The sequence below is a fragment of the Musa acuminata genome, chromosome BXJ3-7 (genome assembly GCF_036884655.1).
Source record: "Musa acuminata AAA Group cultivar baxijiao chromosome BXJ3-7, Cavendish_Baxijiao_AAA, whole genome shotgun sequence".
NCBI lineage: Eukaryota > Viridiplantae > Streptophyta > Magnoliopsida > Zingiberales > Musaceae > Musa > Musa acuminata.
Window position 1 is genome coordinate 6114254 of NC_088355.1, and position 18583 is coordinate 6132836.

Sequence of the window (18583 nt, forward strand, 5' to 3'; positions counted from 1 at the left end):
TATTTGATTATTAATAATTTTTATTAATAAAAATATAAAAATAAAAGATAAAAAAATAATTTTAATGTTTCAATTAATGGTGACGGACGATGGCGTCGCTTAGGGTTTTGTGTGGTTGTAGATAAAGAGTGATGGTCGTTTTGTGTCAACGTCGATACAATTGTTGAATGATCCTTTCGTTGCTTTGTGTTTGTGTCGATGTTGATGCAATTGTCGAATGATGAAAGAGTTGCTTAGCATTTGCATTGGTGATCCTTTCGTCGCTCAACAATTGTGTTTACGTCGATGCATATGTCAAAGCAGCCCTTGTGTCACTCTCTATCTATGTCAACATTGATGCATTGATGCAATTGCTGATGAAAGGATCATCGATGCAAATGACAAAAGGGTTACTAAGTGATGAAAAAGTCAATGGAGCAAATACAAAGTGACTCTTATCTCTCGTCATCGTTTTCTTATCTACAACAGTCACTCGTGGCATTATCATTTATCATCACCAACATCGTTTGATATCATCAATTGTAATGTTAAAATTATATTTTTATCTTTTATTTTCATATTTTTATCGATAAAACTAACAATGTTAAAATAAATAAAACTAGATATTTTATTTTTATAATTATAAAAAATTTAATATAAATTTTTAAAATGTAAAGATCAAAATGTGAAAGAGATTTAACTACAAAAGATAATATATAATAATCCTCTAATTTATCACACTTCTTACAAAAAAAAATTTTTTAATTTGAATTTGTATTTCAACTTTAGCAAATATTTCTCTATACGATCAAATTATGACCTCTCTTTGTAGCTTGAAAGCTTGTGTCTAAGATGACGCTCAAGTAAAATTGCCATTCAGCGCACACAAATAGACAACTCTTTAAGGTTTATCAGGAAATTGATCAAATCTTCGTATCTAAAATGACAAGTATGGCTCAATCATGAAGAATAAGATACTACATAAGCAAGTTATGATGTAGAACCACCACAATCAAATCTGCAGAGATCCAAACATAAATCGATGCACTCGTATTATCGTGTCAAATATAGAAGGCAAGGGTTGGTCAAAACATGACTGCTTGATGTCATACATATTACAATCATCACAAATGCCAGAGTACTGATTCCTGAAATATGAAAACTCAAAAGTTTTATTTCGTGGCCGACAGAAAAAGCTTAAAACATAGGATATGTGTGGTGTATAAGTCTGATCCAAGTTACAGCCTTGGCAGCTCATTTGAATCAGATGGGTTACCAGGTTCGACCTGCAATGAGAACTTACATGTAAGGAAACCCCATAGCAATCAAATGTCAAGCAGAAGCAGCAGGGTGACGAGAGGAAAAAGAGAAAAAAAAAAGAGAAGAAAAGGAAAGAGTTGCCTAATTGGAAAACAATAGCCCAAAAATGCTTCAAAGACAGTGGCTGATATGCTTTATCACATGATGCACCCCTGCAACCACACTTCTTTTCACTTGACATTCAAGGAAAGTGGATGCATATAGAAATAGATATAATTAAACATAGTAGGAACAACCAGACTATATCAGGCCCCAGGTTCTTTTAAAGGATCTGTAAACCAGAATCCAATAAAGCATAAACATTTTGGAGAATCAATTAAGAGGCTAATACACCACATATTAAAATTGTAGATTCTCATCGACTGAAAAGCAATTGCACATGTACTTAGAGTAATTATTGTTTTTTTTTATAGTTACTCCTACCATATATAACCACGAGTACTAGTCACCTACATTTTTCTGCCATTTTTATTAAATGTTAGTAAAAATATAAAACCAGCAATCTTGAATTTCCTCTTCAGAAATGGTTGTAATCAATAGCAATACGATAGTAGCAGAGGCATCCTTTATCTCCAAGTCATAGTCACAGTTAGCTGAATTCCTAAATCTCAACTTCCCTCTACTTCATTAACAAACTTTTGCTCCTCTCCAATTGTGGTTCTTTGTTTGAAGTTGTCAAATCGGTTGGAATTTGGCAATATTGGCAAACTTCAATTGATTTTGATTGATTCATAGCTGATTTTTGCCGATTTCTGATAGGAACAAGAAGTTACAGAAAGTTGATTCATTCTTGGACACCACCGGCGGCACAAACTGGGTGTCAAATTGAAATTGCAGTGGTCAGAAAGGGTGGCCACCAGTGTAAGGATAGCAGGTAAAATGCAGATGGACAAAGAAGCAGGGCTGTGTTCTTCCTCTTTTTATTACTCTTATTTCCATTTCAGATGTCAACAAGATGAGTATAAACAACAAAATTGTCTACTTATTAAATTGTAGAGAGCAAAATCAGTAACCTCTAGTAGAGATTCTATATTTTCTACCACCCACACTGAGAATATTTGCCAATGCCCTATTTGGCTATATAACTATACAAATAGATGAAAGATGACACAACCATTAATGCTAAGAAATATAATTGCAAAAAGGATCCACCCTTAAATCATGTGAATTTTAAATGTGAAATGATATACTTGGCTACTTGCAGAAATTTACGTATTCACGCTCAAACACACCTCAAGGTATTTTGTTAACAGAGTGGTTGTGCTAAAGTTAAAGCCCTGAACAGGCCCTCCTTCTGTGCGAGACAAGTGCAGTTGCTTCCTAACTTGAGTTGCCAGTACCTGGAAGATTTAATGGTATAAACCAATCTCATTAATCAGAAGCAGATATGGAAAAGTAAACATAATTCACCAAATTAGGGTCTAAGTGAATGACAACTGCAAGCATAATAAATCCTACTATAAGAAGATATGAAAAACTTATATTCAAGAGAAAGCGGTGTCACTATACCTTCCCTAACTCCACACCCCACTGGTCAAAAGAGTTGATCCCCCATATGAAGCCTTCAACTGCAATTCTATGCTCATAGATTGCTAGTAGCTGAATAAAATCAAATGATAGCAGATTTATGCAAGGACATGCACAGAGAACTGATGAAGTATGACTCTTCAAATGAATATGTCAAAAAAATTTAAAATGATAAAGATCCTAAACTCAAATAACAGGAGAACTTGTAAAGTTGTCTGAACCTGCCCAATATTATAAGCATCAAATGAGGGTAATAGTAGACTCAGAGATGGCCGGTTGCCAGAAAAGGTCTGCAAATTACGATATTCATCATAAGGACATAAGATCCAAATTTGATAGAAAATACAAAGACTAAAATAATCACCTTGTGAGGAATAAGGTGGTCAGGTACATTCTCATGAAGTAACTGTTCTGGATTCTGAAATACAATCAAGTATTAGTAAATATAAATTTAAACTTAGATATAACAACCAAATCCAGAAGGTACCTTCCCATAAGCAAGAGCATCCGGCTGTGCAAAAAAGTTTGACATGAGCTCATCATGGTTACTAACTACTTCCCCTGCAATACAAAGATGTGGAAGAGCATGACTAATCTGCAGAGAGAAAACACTAACAAAAAGCCACGAGTCAGTTATTTTTGTCAGTGCCAATTATATGGTACCTTTTAGGTAAATTGGCTGCTGACTCTTGATTGAGCCTATAAAATCACAAGGAATCACTCTTCCCTGACAAATTCAAGAAGATTTTCTCATAGATCATTGTGAAAATAATATATTACAAGACTACTTGACATAATAAACATTGATTGTTTGCAAGTATTCAGAGATATAGTAGCAGAAAATCCACCTGAATTGTGCTTTCAGATATTAATTGTGGTTAGACAGTATGGATAAGTATGAAACATTGGGTTTCCATGCAACTTGTAAGATTTATAAAAGAATGATGAAGAAGGGGTAGGCAATATAATCAAAGCCTGAGAAGCACAAGCCGAAATCTGGCAGTCTGATTTGACCATGAATTAAGTTCAAGTACAGAAAAGCCTGAAAACCAAACAAAAGAGACCTATATGATAAATCATACTCTTGTAAACAATCTGGGGAATAAATTTCTGGAAAGTTGAATTGGGCCATCAAAAACCTTAAGTTGCTTGATGTTCTGGACTAGCACCTTGAAAAATCAGGCACACAACGAAACAGAATGCACAAGTTCTTCCACCCTATTGAATACAAGCAAAAGTTAGGGCAGTCCATCTCTTATCTTCCATTGAAAGGAATACCAGGTTCATAATGTGTCTGATGTTAAGCAATTACTTGTATTTATTTTTTCCCCAAGATGTTGGCTTTGAATTTATTTGAAAGTTTAACGCCAGTGTCTGTTCAAATCTTGACAAGTCTTGGTTATGATGATTCTAACAGGCTCTCATCTCAACATTTTTCACAAGGCTCTTTTTTATCTTCACGTGCATATTTACAAGCAAAACCTTTGCAGACAAAGGATCTCAAATAAAACAACCAAAAGTGGTCAAGGAGCCAGCCTTCCTAGGACGATGAGGATTCAAGATTGAGACAATGAGCAAATTTCAACTAAAATAAGCAGGATCAAGTATACCAGCCAGATAAGGAAGCAACTCTAAAGACGCCTGAAACCATTTAGTAGAAAATCCTCAAGAATTTGCCTTGAAACACTGTGTCACTACTATTCATTAAGAACCTTACTTGATGAATTAGCTGATAGAAGCTGTGCTGACCATTTGTTCCAGGCTCTCCGAAATCTATTTCGCCAGCTTCGAAGGGAAGTGGAACACCATCAATTGAGACACCTTTTCCATTACTCTCCATGCTAACCTGTAAGATATAATAACTCCAAAGATTAGCAAAGATACAGGCAATTGAAATAAAAAATGTATAGAAACAACTCAAAATACCTGCTGAATATGCGGGGCAAACTTCTCAAGTGCCTGAGCATAAGGCAAGATGGCCTGAAGAGAGTGATGAAAGTTTTTTGTCAGAGCAATATACAACAGATAATAAAGCTTAACAGACTAAACATGAACAATAAAACATTTCTTACTCTTGCAGGATATCCAAGAAATGTAACATTCCACACACTCAACAAACCTAGAAGTACCTGACTCAAGCAACACAAGAATCTGTTAGAAAATAATTATTTGGACTGAGATTATAAACATATAAATTTGTCGTAACATCTTACAGGTAGGTTCCTTTCAAATGAAGTGGAGTAGAAATGGTTATCAATGTTAGAAGCACCTTTCAGAAACCTTCAGCAAGGAAAGAAAAAGAAGTGAGAACATTCACAAGATTGTAACAGGAAACTAATCTTGATGTGTAATCCGTGGTCTAAAGTCTACAAAGTATAAATAACACTATCAGTTAGACTTTCTTTAGATTATTTATATTTTTTAGCATAACATTGAGAGTGAAAGAATTTGAGCATAACATTGGAGAAAAACAGATTGAAATTTATGATTAAATAGTCCAAGATTTACCATCATTATTATAAATCAGTTCACAGAATGGCCTTTCCAAAAGATGTCAACATATGGCACAGAAAGGTAGGTTCTTCATCATGGTGAGTGGATAACTGGGATATTCATAATGGGGCTTTAATATACAACATATGAGGCAATTGCAAATGAGCTCGATATGATGAAAAACGACAAAAACAAAAGTTCATAAACAGTCAAGCGGCTCACAGTATATAAGGTTTCTTCAACAACAACAACAAAAGAAAAGGTCATAAGTCTCAACTATTTGGGGTCAACTATATGGAACTTTTACCATTATTGAGATCTGTAAAAAGCTTTCAGCAATTTGTACAGTGATCCAAAAACTATTTGGGGTCGGCTACATAAGGTTTGCTCTTTCCAAAAGTTATTTTGAACTAACAGAAAGTATAAAAGGCAAGACTATTTGCTTCTATTGAATCATCATCAGATTAAAGGTCTTGTATTTTATTCACAAGGATAGATGTTGTATTTTATTCCAACTTCTTACCCATTTGCTGTCCAGATAGAATGGAATTGTTTCTCTGATGGTCAGTATCGTAGACATTCTGCCTCCAGCTTATATCCCCTTAGTGATTAATTAAATCAGTGAAATGCCTTCCTCTCAGAAGAAAGTTGGTAAAACAAGATAATACAATGATATCTAAGGGAGAAAATAAAATTCACAAAAATTGAAAGCAAGCAAGAATATTTAGAAAAGAAGATATTTGTTGAACTTCTGCTCCACATTGGCAAAATCAAGTTAGTCAAAATGCATCTCCTGCATTAATCAGCTTAAACTTTTTCATGACCCTTGTATGATCCTTTGTTTCCACAGAGATATGCTAAAATTGCAATTTAAAAGCACATATCATAAAGCAATCAAGGTTTCACTCAAAGTTCATTTAACTATGAAAAATTCTCTTGGTCTAAACACAAGTTTCTCTTTTAAAATCATTGCATTAAGAAAGATAAAGCATAAATTATCATACTTCTCAACAATTGGAAAACCATACTGGAGAGACAATGGAAGTACACCAACAGCACTGCAAACTGCATTAAAATTGACTTTGTCAACAGAACATCAAATAATTAAACATTTTCAATCATATGAACCACGACACGAGGATAACTACCACTATAGCGACCACCAACCCAATCCCAAAATGCAAAAGCATTAGCAGGGTCAATACCAAACTTCTCTACTAGCTGCATAAATATAACAAAATTAGGCAAAGAGTTGTGATGAAAGAAAGAATGAATGCAGCTGATACCCCTTTACAGTTTACACATTGCATTTTCTTCAAAGAAAATATATTGTAACAATCAGCAAAGGTAATCAAGAATATGGGAAGTTTAACACTATTGCAGCACAGTATACTGATATGGCAGGGCATGCTGTTTGGAAAACCATTGTTCTCGATAGCATAAGAGTTGGCCTATCCATGTGTTAGCACGACTCTCATGAATAAGTATGTGCTAGCCATGTCAACATGGAATTGCAATCCTTTATGATAAATCATAATATTTCTCAAATATTTTCGCGTTCAGGAACATTCTCACTAGTTCTGGCTTCTGTGTAGCCAATGACAAAAAACACATCTAAAATAAGGCAAACAAGTTGACATGATAGGGAAGCATCGCATTCAGGGTGAGGTGATGAAAATGGAAAACAAACTAGTAGATAGAGAAATATACTATACTCCGTTATTGCTTTGATTCTAGTGTTGAAGATCCAACGTGATATGCATCTTAGTATCCAATATCTCAGATGCTTTTACTTGGGAAATGAGATGGCATAGAATTATATGAAATCAACATATGGATATCATGATGTCGATATTATGATTGAATCCAAAACAGTTATTTAATTTTATAATATTCTGCACACATTGGAGCAATTTTAAAACTATTTTACATCTAAAAACTGACATACCAACATTAAAACTGGTTTTAATATATTCTTCTCTTCTTTCCTCTTCTCCAATTATAATTCTTCATATTTAAAAATCAATATTTATTGTGTTCAAGGATTTGGAAGCATTATTAAAATGGTGGACATATTTGTTTCACTATGTAAGAATTTTGCCAAAGTAAAAGAAAAGAGAGCACTACAACTGAAAATATAAATTTACCGTAAGATTTGTACTGACTGCCACCATGTGCTTTGCAACTGCCTGAGCCCTGGAGGAAGTGACAAAGAGTGACGTACCAGTACACAACAACTGAAACAAAGGAAGAATATTCTAAAAGAAGGTATTTTAAAAATGTGCTAACCCAAGAGCTGACGAGATCCATTCCCTCATTGTTCTAGCATTCAGCATGGTTTCAGCTGTTGTAAAAGTCTTTGAGACGACCACAACTGTATTAGCCAGTGACCACAAATGTAAGTAAAGAGGATCCATAAAAAATGTAAAGTGATACCAAAAATTTCCTTTTCAAAATAAAATGTTGTAATTACCTAAGGTAGTTTCAGGATTTAATCCCTTGAGATTTCTAGCCACATCAACTGGATCCACATTTGCAAGACTGCAGGAAAAAGACATCAGATATAGGTTGTGACAAATCATGTTTATTTACTACAGGAATTTACATCATTGCATTTCTGAATCCTGCATCATACAGAGAAGAATTATGCAAGAAATTGCCGATGGCCTAGATACCCAAAAGTCAGTTGAATACAGAGTCATATGCTGAATACAATGTTTAATATGCTCAAAATTAACATGGCAAAGTTCACACATGTTGTGATGCAACAAGGACTGTGACAATCTGTTCCTCAGATACCAGAACCTACAAAACTTGTCATGACCAGATGAAAGCAGCATTCACTTTGGGGGATCAACCTAATATTTCCTTGAGGCCAAGAAGTCCATTTTATTGGATTGAGCTAATATTATCTATTTGAGGTCCTTATGCTATTGTCCACAAGATTCACATTGGGTCATAAAACATCTCAATCGAGCAATTTCCTGAAAAAGTAACTACTACTCAACAATTTCTCTTTTACACAATTAAAAGGTATAAGGAGCACGAGAAGACATTCATTAGTGTATCCAACTTTCTATTTAGAGAGTTAGGGAAAACATAAATAGATTCCATATCCATCTCTATCTCATGCTAATGGTTTCTCAAATATCTTCAGTTATAGCCTAAATCTGCTTTTTTTGTTAGATCCCCCACTACAAATACAAACCTACATATGTGATGAAGTCTTAAAAAAATTATAAGTTCAATATTGGAATTTACAGACTCAAATTAGCTGTGATGATGGCATCCTGAAAAGCAAACCTTCTAAAGAAACAAAAGCAAGATATATCCCTTCATCAGAGTTCCATGCATATATCTTTTTATGAATTGACCACTAATTATGTTTACTTACAATCGCAGCTGTCGTCCTTTGGCACAATCTGCAGACTCTGGATCTGAAAGATTTCAAGATACGATGACTTGTAAGAAAGCTGTGTCCATTTATTTTGGAATTGATGGATTATCACCTTCGGAAATAGCTTTGTCAATGAACACATAGGTAACAATGATTTACCTGTCTGAAGAGCAGTGTGCACAAATAATGGGCCTAAAAAGCTGCCACCAATACCAATGGCCACAACATCTTTTAATGCCTTCCCTGTCGCTCCAACCTGAGACATTTACTAATTAAAACCAAGGACTGGTGTTTTAGAAATGGAGATCAAGCAATTTGGACATGCTTCTTACCCAAGATCCACTTCGCACCCGATCAGAGAAATCTTTAATCTTGTCCAAGACATCCCAAACATCAGGTACCACATTTTTCCCATCACTGCAAATAACTTTATCTCTTGGAGCTCGCAAAGCAATATGCAGAACGGACCTATTCTCAGTACTGTTTATCTGAATAATGTAAAAGATGAGAGTGACAAAGTTCATCAATGACTATTCATCAAACTTATTAAGCCTGTAGAATAAGAACAATCTACTTTAACATTGTTATAAGAAAAAGTAAAACTAAAAACCTTAACTGACTAAAAGTAAGCTCTATTTCTGCCTAAATTTTATGGCAGGCCAATCTAGAAAATCTACTGAAACTGATTCAACAACCATATAAAGGACCTCTATTCTTCTTCTAGAATCAATTTGACATCATAAAACCAGGAGGAAATCCCTCCCAATAACAAAATTGCAAAGCATTATAAGAAATTCTTCACAGAAATCACAGCTTGATGTTGAGGAGGCTACACGGAATAAGGATTGACAAATATCTACTCACTAAAGCTAAACAAAAATATCTAGACATCAAATTATGTGTCCGAAGGTTCTACTTACGTGCTCTCCATTGTACATGCTGTCAATTTTTTTCCTAAGATCCGCTGCCTGCAACAATTCAATGGATCAAAAATAAGAGAAATATCCTAATACTATGAATGTGAATGCAGAATTTCCCACCTCTGCTAGTTTGAAAAGCTTTTCTGTAGTGTCAAGGCGAGCACGTTGCCGTGAATAGTCTAAAATAATTCCATCAAACTCTCTGTTAAATGGGTTGAAAGCCACATCAACAAAGCTCAAAATGAATTAGAAGTAGCAAAAGACACATATGGTTGATGGTAGATGACACAAATGATGAGTATCATACACCATCATCGACTGGCACCGATCGACGTCATTCATCAGATCTCGTAAGTGTGTCTTTTCTATCACATTAATATGTTCCTGCAGAATGACAGAACATCAACTTGGTGCCATCCATGAAAGTACTTAGGCCAAATGACACCAAAATATTGATAAAAGTCCCACCTTCAAGTCCTTCCATGGTTCTGTGTCACATATAAGAGCTGTCGAAGCCATTACCGTCTGAAACAGTACATGATATCATCTTATCACCTCGTCAGTGTGGAAATATAATGCTAAATTATGCCTTCCTTTTGTGAATTCTTAAGAAAACCATGTTGTGAAGTTTGTTAAATATGTTAAAGAGCAGCAGATAATGCACAGAATCTGAAATACGAGAAAGGTGCTCAACAGCTCTGGAAAAGTGACCGCATTGATGACAATCTCAATAATTGTACATTTGACTGGTTAACAAAAGATATTCCTATAACTGATCAATGGAAGAATGCCTTAAACATATTCAACATGAAAATAATCTCACTTCAAATTTTAAAGCAGAGGGCAGACTCATCAACATCTTTAAAAAGGATTAAACTTTTGACAGCCACCTAATTATAAAGAGAAGAAGAAAGATATTCTACACATCATCAGCCAGGATTACGTTAATGGGGCAAAGAGTCAGATCGAGTCTTTTCACTGTTAGGAATTAGCTAGATAGATTCTTTTCTAATCTAAAACTGACTTTTACTAAATTTAACATACGACGCCGCTCAAGTCCGACTTTGCCTGCAAAGATTTAAGTAAGAACACCCCAACAATTGCACGAAAAGAAAGGAATAATTGATATGAACCTCGACTTCAGAATCCGCTCGAGACTCCACAATCCACGTCCTTGCCTCCTGTGTTTAGATCAGGATTTAACGAGCATGAATAAAGACTAAAAAGGGAAGAGAATTGATGGAGAACAGAAGAAACAAGAAAGCAGAAGGCTTGCGCGTAATCCCAGTGGAGATCAGATGGAGGAGAGCACCTCTTCCACAAGAACGCAAGAACCCTTTTCCGGATAGCTCGTCGATTCAATGTACTCGCATCGCCATCGTTCGTGAGACCGGGGGCGGCTTAAATGGCCGGGCTGTAAACGTATCGGATCGAATCGGACCGCGTCCATTCTTGTCCGATCCGTCTCTCAAGAGATCCGATAATAAGCTGGCTTATCTCTTTGGTTTGATGCAAAGAGGCTTAAAATATAAGAGAAGAAAGAGGACAACTGAAGGGGAAAATAAATTAGGATTGGGAACATATTTATTCGATTGATCCAAATAAATTTAGATACTTGAATATTATGTAATCACCGATGATTTTTTTTTCTCCTTTAATATAAATTAATTATCATAAATAATAATTTTTTTTCTATTTAAATTATTAATTTCCTTATTTGTATAATATAATTTAAAAATAATTAAAAATTTTATGAATCAATTAAATAATTAATTTATTTATTTTCTAACAAGTGATGTGTTTTTTAGAAAGTAAATAGTTCAAATTATATTTTTGTGTGTGAGCCATAAAAAAATAAATATTTAAATTTAAAGATATTTTTTTCTATAAATTATGAATAATAAAAATAATAATTTAATTTAATTTATTATTTGTTTATAAAATAGGACGTGACATAATAGTTGACATTCCTACCTAAAATTACGGTAGTTGAATAAAATATGCATCTTATTCTAAAGTATATAAAAGTTGATGCAAAATTTAATTAGGTTTCTGCTGTCATCTTTTTTTTTATTGTATTGGGTGGGGACTTGCGCATGGCTGCGATGCTTGGTTTTTTAGTCAGACCCAACGTATGACTTGACAATTATCTCTAGAGTCGGTTCAAATTAAATCCAAATTGAACCGGTTCGATAGTTTTTCGATTCCAAATCGAATCGATAGCTGTTTTGGGTGATTCAGTTTTGGGAATCAAAATCGATAATTTCAGTGTTTGTTCGAAAGTAATTATATCAACAATAGTCTTAAGATAAATATTTATATTTTTTTTTATCAATAATAACTATGGAGAAAAATTTTAGTATAAGACGACAAAGCCCATTCGAGTTGAGCCTCGAATTAGTTAAGACTCAACGGTTGGATCGAGAAAAAAAAAATAAAAATAAAATATTATCCATGCATACTATATTTGAGCAACTGCTCATCCTACCTCGTAGTCTTTGTTTTCTATCTAAATCAAATGAAAATTTTGATTTAGATAGAAACGAATAAATCTAAATTTTTGCTAGTACTAGATTAAAAAAATTGATATAATATAATTAGAGAGAGTTGTCTCGCACTCTTAGGTATTCTCTACCTATCCACCTGTGTCGATTTCGGGTATAAGTATCCTTTTGTTGAAAATCGTTCGAGCTTTTCCTAGGAGTATAGTATCGATCAAGACATTCGATATTGACAACGATTGATAATCTTATAATATTATCAATTTTAATCAATATTTTATGTCATTAGACTCATTACATATACTGAAATACATTCACTTTTTAAAATGACATTACGATAAAAACATTTAAAAAAATTATAATTTTTTACTATTTTAAATTATTTTTTTATTTTTATATTTTAATTTTTAATAAAAACCTAAGATTCTATTTCAAGGTTACATATCGATCAATTTTTGTTAAAAGGTTAAATTATATTAAAAGAGTTGAGATCTCATTCTCTGTCACTCTTAACATTGAAATGGTTGGTATTTGATCGTAAGCAGCTTGTAAAAGCCATAACCACATGCAACATGCTCACTTGTTTCTTTTGTGTCTACATGTTAATCTATACTGCATAAAAGTTACTAAACCTTTCAATTCTAAAGATGAGACACACACACACACACACACATACACGCCCAAAAGCTTCAATTATTTGAACCTCCCCCCCCCTCTGATGGGAGCTGTACTCATTCTCCCTTTCTTGGTTTATTTGCCGTCCTTCCACGACCTTTTGTTCTTCTTTACAGCAGAAGAAAACACGCTTCTTTCGGCTACTCTTACCTCATCAACTTCCTGCTCCAGAGTAGACGCACGTTGCATAGCCTGCAACATCATAGAATCACAACTTTAGATCGTAACCATCGATCGAATTGGTTGTTGAGCAGGATGGACGTACTGGGATTGTCCCTGGTGAGGACGGCGGTCTTCCGGAAGTCGCAGTCCCAGCCGTGCCGGCCGGTGTTCTGGTACAGCTGGTTCATGGCGTAGGCCGCGTGCGATCGGACGGTGTTGGGGAGGTAGCACGCCCCTCCCTCTTGGATCGGACGGCAGTCTACTCCCTGCTGCGCGCACGCGTAGTCCAAGTTCGCCTGCAGGTCCTCGTCTGTGGCCTCCGCCTTCGGCACGCACCATCCTGCCGCCGCCGGCTTCCGCGCCGGTGTTCCCGTCGAGTTCCCCTGCAAGACCAAATCAATGCTTCCAAGTTCATATTTATCACGTACGTTGTCGCATTAACCATGCAAGACTGGCGTGAGCCGAGCAACCTTGTCCTACCTGGGTGGTTCCGGTCTTGGCGAGGCCGGCGTCGTAGACCGGAGAGAGGTCGGCTCGAAAGAGGCCGAAGGATCGCTCCGAGGTGGGGCCGGGCTTCAGGTCCTCGTCGTAGAGGGCGAAGATGTACGTGTCGACGGATCGCCCGGGCATGAGGGGCGTCCCGGCCATGGACCGCAGATGCGCCACCAGGTTGACGTTGAAAGCCTTGGCGTTATCCACGGTGGCGCCGGCCTCGTCCTGGTCGCCGCGGTACGGCCACCCTGTCTCTGCCACCACGACCTCGGCCTCCGAGAACCCGGCCGCCGTCAAGGCGGACTTCACGGCGTCGAGCTGCGCGTCGAACATGTTGGTGTAGGTGAGTTTAGATCCGGCGTCGAACCGTCCCGGGCTGGGCCGGAAGAGGCAGAAGGCGAGGGTCTCCGGCCGCGGGTCGCTCTGGTACGCGAAGTACGGGTACGGGTTGATCATGAACGGCGCGCCAGTCTCTCGAAGGAAACCGAGGACGCCGGCGAGGTTTGAGGTGAGGTCAGCGCGGAAGACACCCGCGGAGGGGGGCTCAGAGCTGGCCAGGACGGCCATGGAGTGCACGGTAGAGACCTTGATTCCTGCGGAGGGTGCGGCCTCGGAGAGCGCGGAGTGGAGGTTCCGCATCGCGGGGAGCAGCTGTGGGCCAAGGGACGCGTCGCCGGGGGCGAGGACCTCGTTGCCGACGGACACAATGGAGATGGCGGTGGCGGGGAGGAAAGGAAGGACGTTAGCAGAGACCCAGCGGCGGGCGGCGGAGGGGTCGGAGGCGAGGGAGGGGATGTCGCCGTCGGCGGCGCCGATTATGACGGAGATGTTGGTGCCGGCGAGGGCGCGGAGAATGGAGGGGTCGGTGCCGTATAGGCGGATCTTGGAGATAGTGGTCGACTTGAGGAGACGCGCTGTCGCCTCCGGCGGCGGGAGATTGTCGGCCACCTCCCCATAGTTCACCCCGACGAACGACTGCGACTCTTCCAACCCCAAAAGCAAAAGAAGAGCACAGTTCAAGATTAGAAAAGGCTTACATTTTGTTTCAAGATAAAGCTTTTCTTGACCAATAGTCTCTTCCAGCAATTTCATGTATTGGAAAGACGAAGAAGAACATCAAAAATCCAATTTTTCATCAAAAACCTTCTTTAGTCTTGAATTGAAAAGAAACAAGAACAAACTGACGCAAAAAGACAGCTAAATATGTTCATTTCGATTGCAAGTCTTATGAAAGAAAGACATTTTACTTCGCACACTTTTCGCAAAAGAAAGAAGAACATGAGAGAGATAACAATTACCAGCGAAAGGGAGGATGAGAAAGAGAGGAGAGATCACGAGGAGAAAGAAGCGACTCCTGTACGACATGGCGTGAAAAGAGGCAGAGAGCTGCTCGGAGAAAGAAAGCACGAAGCCTTAGGCAGGGCGAGGCGGAGGAGGACGAGACCTCCCTTGCTCTTGATAAAGGAAGAGGACCGTTGGGTTCAAAGAGACGGCTTTTGCGGGAGGAAAGCAGCGATGCCCGATTCAAGGATTTGGTGACTTTCCCACGTGCAAAGAAGCCAACGAAAGATGCCGGTAATTAAGAAGCCAAGGCGAATCCAACAGCCACGTGGCCCTGGTTTTTGACCACCCCAGAAGTACCACGCCGAAGGCAAGTGTACGTTTGACTCACTCCGTGCTCGGAGCCGGAAGAACTCGTGAATGACCCCCAACCAAAGGTACTCCCCTCCTTTGTAGGTAAATTTAGCTGTTTCTTTTCCTCCTCCTCCTCCTCCTTTGCCATGAAACAGGGGTGTCGGATGGGACCAGATCTTTGAGGTATGATCTCGATCCAACAACACATAAATTGACTATTCTTGAGAGGCATACTTGGTGTGTGTGTGTGTGTGTGTGTGTGTGTGTATGGGGGATTGGAAGCAGGAGGAGGTTTAAGAAAAAGGTGGTTGATTCATGGCGAAGAAAGCATAGCTTTCAAAAAGCAAGAAAGAAAGCATTCCATTCTAAAGTAGTTAGCTGGGAATTAGATACCTTGCTGTATTTTTGTAAGATGAGGAACTTCTATCCAGCTGTTCTCGATCCACCCAGCAGCTCAAAGGTCTTTTCTGCAACCATATGGGCTTCAATTCAAGTAGGGTTAACCAAACTAAGCCATGCAATGTGGGGTAAGTGTGTCAGATTGTTTTGCAGGAATTCTGACTTCACAGGGACTGTTGATTTACAAAGATCTTCTAATTGAAAGATTTTCTACTAAGATATGCTTTCTACATTTGCCCTTTTCTGCTTCCACTCAGATAGCATGGCGATATTGCATCTATCTTTTCCATATCTCGGAATCTGTCTGTGCCTTGGGATTTTCCATATCCCATTTGCAAGATTCTGAGAAGGAATGTGTTGTCACATTTAAGTCAAGATTGTGCCACCTTGTCATGGACATGTTGATCTGCTAGCTGTTAAGGCATGCAACCTTCATGCTGTACAAAATCGACATGTGTGTATGCTCAAGAAATCTAGCAGCTAAATTTGGTTCTTTCTTAATGTCAGTATAGAGGTTTTACATGCTACTTGTTTGCTAGAGTTGCAAAACAAGAACTCAAATTCTTGTAATCTTGTGTCAGTCATCTGTGCCAGAGCCAAATGCTGATACCCATGAATCATGGTCAATTTTTCCCTCCACCTCAAACAAGCAATCTTCCCTTTGGTTATCATCTGTTCATGAGCAACCGCTAAAGCATCCATTATCTGCAACAGGAGCAGTTTATTTTCAGTTCAAATGAACTGTATAATCTCATATTTTGGTGCCTCTGATTTGCTGAGGAGTTTTGAAGTTGTCAGAGGTGATCATCCACTGCTTTGTCAGTCCATCCAAGCTTCTGAATTGCTTTCTGCTCTATGTTGGCAAAAGCTGGTAATCACTATTTGGGGACTTCTCAAGTCAATCTGTTTTACAATAGAAAACAAATAAAATCATGATCTGCATTCCAATATGATTTTTAACAGTTTCTAAACTTAATCATTGTTTAATGGTTTCAACTACATCATGTGTTATAGCAGATGGATGATGTAGGTGAGGTGAATCCTGTCCATGAACTCCACATGCTACCTGATTCTGCACCTTCAAGTTCATTTATCAGGATCAACCTCTCAAGCCACTCAGCAGAAACCTGTGGATGACAGCCACCCAAATCAAGAATGCAAATGCACCAAAGACAGAACACAACCAAAACTGGGGTTTGGAGTGAACTGTGCCCTGCACTCCAGGCTTGAACAAAAGGGCCAATTTGTCTGCTATTCGAAGAAATCGACCTCTCACATGGAGCTTTGGGAAGCTAAAGCCAATGCAGCGCCTTCCTCCTGACGAGGTGATAAGAGTTCTCTTCTTTTCTGCTGGTCTGAGGACCTTATCAGGCCAATGCAACAGCCGACTTGAGCTCCACTTGACCCAGGCTGAACTATCTCTCTCTCATGCGGCTACCACTTACATGACCATAGCTTCTTTTGGGACCTGGAATGCCTCCAATAATGGGTGGCCAGAATCCAATGCAACAGTGGAACATATCCAAGCAGAACATAAACCAAAGTGGAATGGAATCTTCTCCTCTCAAAGGAAGGGTGGTGTTTTGTTTGAATTGCAGTTACGGTAGCGCACGAGTGTGTGTGGCTCTCTTTTCTTATCTTCTTTGGCTCCTCCGTCAGCATAAACACAACTCTAAAGCTGAAAGATTATGTGTTTTGGGCTTCCTCTGTTTGCTTCTTGTGTCAGAGCTTCCCTCCGAGTCATGTCTGGAGAAGAAGCGCATCAGAAATCCACGGCGGACTCGGCATGGCTGGAGGAGCTGCAGTTGCCTCATGTGCTGATCTCTGAGAGAGTGCGCTCGTTGCATGCGACCATCGAGCAAGAATGGGATTACCTCCGGCGCAGCGCGTGCCAGACCGCCGCCGGCCGGGCACTGTGGAATCACGTGATTCGTGATCCCCTGGCTGCGGTGCTTGCAGGAGAGAGCTACCTCAGAAGCCTCTACGAGAAGATGAGGCAGGACAGGCTTAGCAATGCCCGAGAAGTCTCGGGGGTGATTCTGGCAGTACGAACTCTTTGGTTCGATTCCAGGATCGAAGCTGCCATCAATTCCTTCGGCGACAGGGGAGCTCATCAGGTGGTTCTTCTCGGTGCAGGTCAGTGGTTCCTCTTCCTTCCCCTCAGCATTTGCTGGCTTCGAGATCAATGCTTAAAGCCGTCGCTTCCGCAGGCATGGATGCGAGAGCTTACCGCCTCAGCTGCCTCAAGGAAAGCGTTGTATTCGAAGTGGACTTCCCTGAGCTCTTGCAGATCAAGGTTTCCCTCCTCAAGGAAATGATGGCATCTTCCAAAGACCAACAAATCGTGATGATAGCCAAGTCCCTGGTCAGAGTGGCAGCTGACCTCAGGGAAGGGGACTGGATCGAGGAACTGCAGAAGCGTGGGTTTGTTCCTACAAGGAACACCGTGTGGGTGCTCGAAGGCATCCTCTACTACCTGTCTCACCTCCATGCCATGCAAGTTCTTGAGGTCATCGCTGCCAACTGCAACTTGACCCACACCGTCCTCCTCGCGGACTTCATGAACAAATCTTCGGTTTCCCTCTCCAACTCCACCTTCCATTTCTACAGTGACTGGCCAGACCATTTGCTGCCCACGCTCGGGTATTGCCATGTCAAGCTCTCACAACTAGGGGACCCTGATGCTCACTTTGGCTTGCTGCATGACCCCCAGAACCTGTTCAACAAGTTAAGGAGCTTGCCCAGATCCATGGAGACTCACCCGGAGGATGGAACACCATGCCGACGGTTGTACCTGGTGGAAGCCTCCGGAGGTCCAAGCCAGGATAGCTGATAGATCAAGAGATTCCAAGGAAGAGGAAACATGCATGTTCTGAGACATATACATAGTAGATTCTATAGTTCCATAGCTCCTCTTATTAATTTCCTTGATTCATGCAGAAACAGAAACTTGTACCTGTTCTTGATTCATGTATATGTGCATAATGCACAAAGCTAGTGGAATGAATGGCAAAGGAAATTGCAAAACAGAGTGCCAAATGGTGGAATTTAAGGGTATTATTCAGTGACAATCCATGGTGGTG

General features: G+C 39.2%; 3 protein-coding genes across 5 annotated transcripts; 1 reads left to right on the forward strand and 2 right to left on the reverse strand.

Annotated features, from left to right (window-relative positions):
• Nucleotides 1–1004: 1004 nt before the first annotated feature.
• Nucleotides 1005–11045, reverse strand: LOC103990322 (glucose-6-phosphate isomerase, cytosolic 1). 3 transcript variants are annotated; one of them, XM_009409412.3, is made up of 25 exons: nucleotides 10949–11045; nucleotides 10770–10817; nucleotides 10105–10161; nucleotides 9944–10020; nucleotides 9757–9838; nucleotides 9637–9684; nucleotides 9049–9204; nucleotides 8876–8972; nucleotides 8714–8756; nucleotides 7793–7860; nucleotides 7609–7693; nucleotides 7467–7515; nucleotides 6468–6540; nucleotides 6324–6384; nucleotides 5040–5106; nucleotides 4899–4955; nucleotides 4753–4806; nucleotides 4544–4672; nucleotides 3490–3553; nucleotides 3314–3387; nucleotides 3191–3244; nucleotides 3048–3116; nucleotides 2809–2898; nucleotides 2532–2639; nucleotides 1005–1265 (listed from the first exon to the last, which is right to left on the reverse strand). In XM_009409412.3, the coding sequence occupies exons 3-25, from the start codon at nucleotides 10153–10155 to the stop codon at nucleotides 1218–1220; spliced, it is 1704 nt and encodes a 567-aa protein (XP_009407687.1). In that variant the 5' UTR covers nucleotides 10156–10161; nucleotides 10770–10817; nucleotides 10949–11045; the 3' UTR covers nucleotides 1005–1217. The 3 variants fall into 3 exon arrangements, with proteins under 3 accessions (XP_009407687.1, XP_009407688.1, XP_065016110.1); XM_009409413.3 differs by having other exon boundaries at nucleotides 10913–11006; XM_065160038.1 differs by lacking the exons at nucleotides 10770–10817; nucleotides 10949–11045 and having other exon boundaries at nucleotides 9757–9815; nucleotides 10105–10134.
• A 1601-nt stretch (nucleotides 11046–12646) lies between these two features.
• Nucleotides 12647–14959, reverse strand: LOC135643854 (glucan endo-1,3-beta-glucosidase 7-like). Its single transcript, XM_065161224.1, has 4 exons — nucleotides 14765–14959; nucleotides 13455–14449; nucleotides 13078–13357; nucleotides 12647–13004 (listed from the first exon to the last, which is right to left on the reverse strand). Exons 1-4 carry the CDS (start codon nucleotides 14829–14831, stop codon nucleotides 12967–12969), a joined length of 1380 nt encoding a protein of 459 aa, XP_065017296.1. The 5' UTR covers nucleotides 14832–14959; the 3' UTR covers nucleotides 12647–12966.
• Nucleotides 14960–17080: 2121 nt separating this feature from the next.
• Nucleotides 17081–18571, forward strand: LOC135643855 (uncharacterized). Its single transcript, XM_065161225.1, has 2 exons — nucleotides 17081–17636; nucleotides 17711–18571. Exons 1-2 carry the CDS (start codon nucleotides 17189–17191, stop codon nucleotides 18331–18333), a joined length of 1071 nt encoding a protein of 356 aa, XP_065017297.1. The 5' UTR covers nucleotides 17081–17188; the 3' UTR covers nucleotides 18334–18571.
• Nucleotides 18572–18583: the final 12 nt, after the last annotated feature.

Coding starts and splice junctions, on each gene's coding strand:
- LOC103990322 (XM_009409412.3), bottom strand. CDS start 10,155: ATGGCTTCGACAGCTCTTATATGTGACACAGAACCATGGAAGGACTTG. Junction 4,807..4,898: donor TTCTTGGATATCCTGCAAGA/GTAAGAAATGTT, acceptor CACTCTCTTCAG/GCCATCTTGCCTTATGCTCA. Junction 4,673..4,752: donor TTGCCCCGCATATTCAGCAG/GTATTTTGAGTT, acceptor TATATCTTACAG/GTTAGCATGGAGAGTAATGG.
- LOC135643854 (XM_065161224.1), bottom strand. CDS start 14,831: ATGTCGTACAGGAGTCGCTTCTTTCTCCTCGTGATCTCTCCTCTCTTT. Junction 14,450..14,764: donor TCTCATCCTCCCTTTCGCTG/GTAATTGTTATC, acceptor TGGGGTTGGAAG/AGTCGCAGTCGTTCGTCGGG. Junction 13,358..13,454: donor CCAAGACCGGAACCACCCAG/GTAGGACAAGGT, acceptor TTGGTCTTGCAG/GGGAACTCGACGGGAACACC.
- LOC135643855 (XM_065161225.1), top strand. CDS start 17,189: ATGTGTTTTGGGCTTCCTCTGTTTGCTTCTTGTGTCAGAGCTTCCCTC. Junction 17,637..17,710: donor GGTGGTTCTTCTCGGTGCAG/GTCAGTGGTTCC, acceptor TCGCTTCCGCAG/GCATGGATGCGAGAGCTTAC.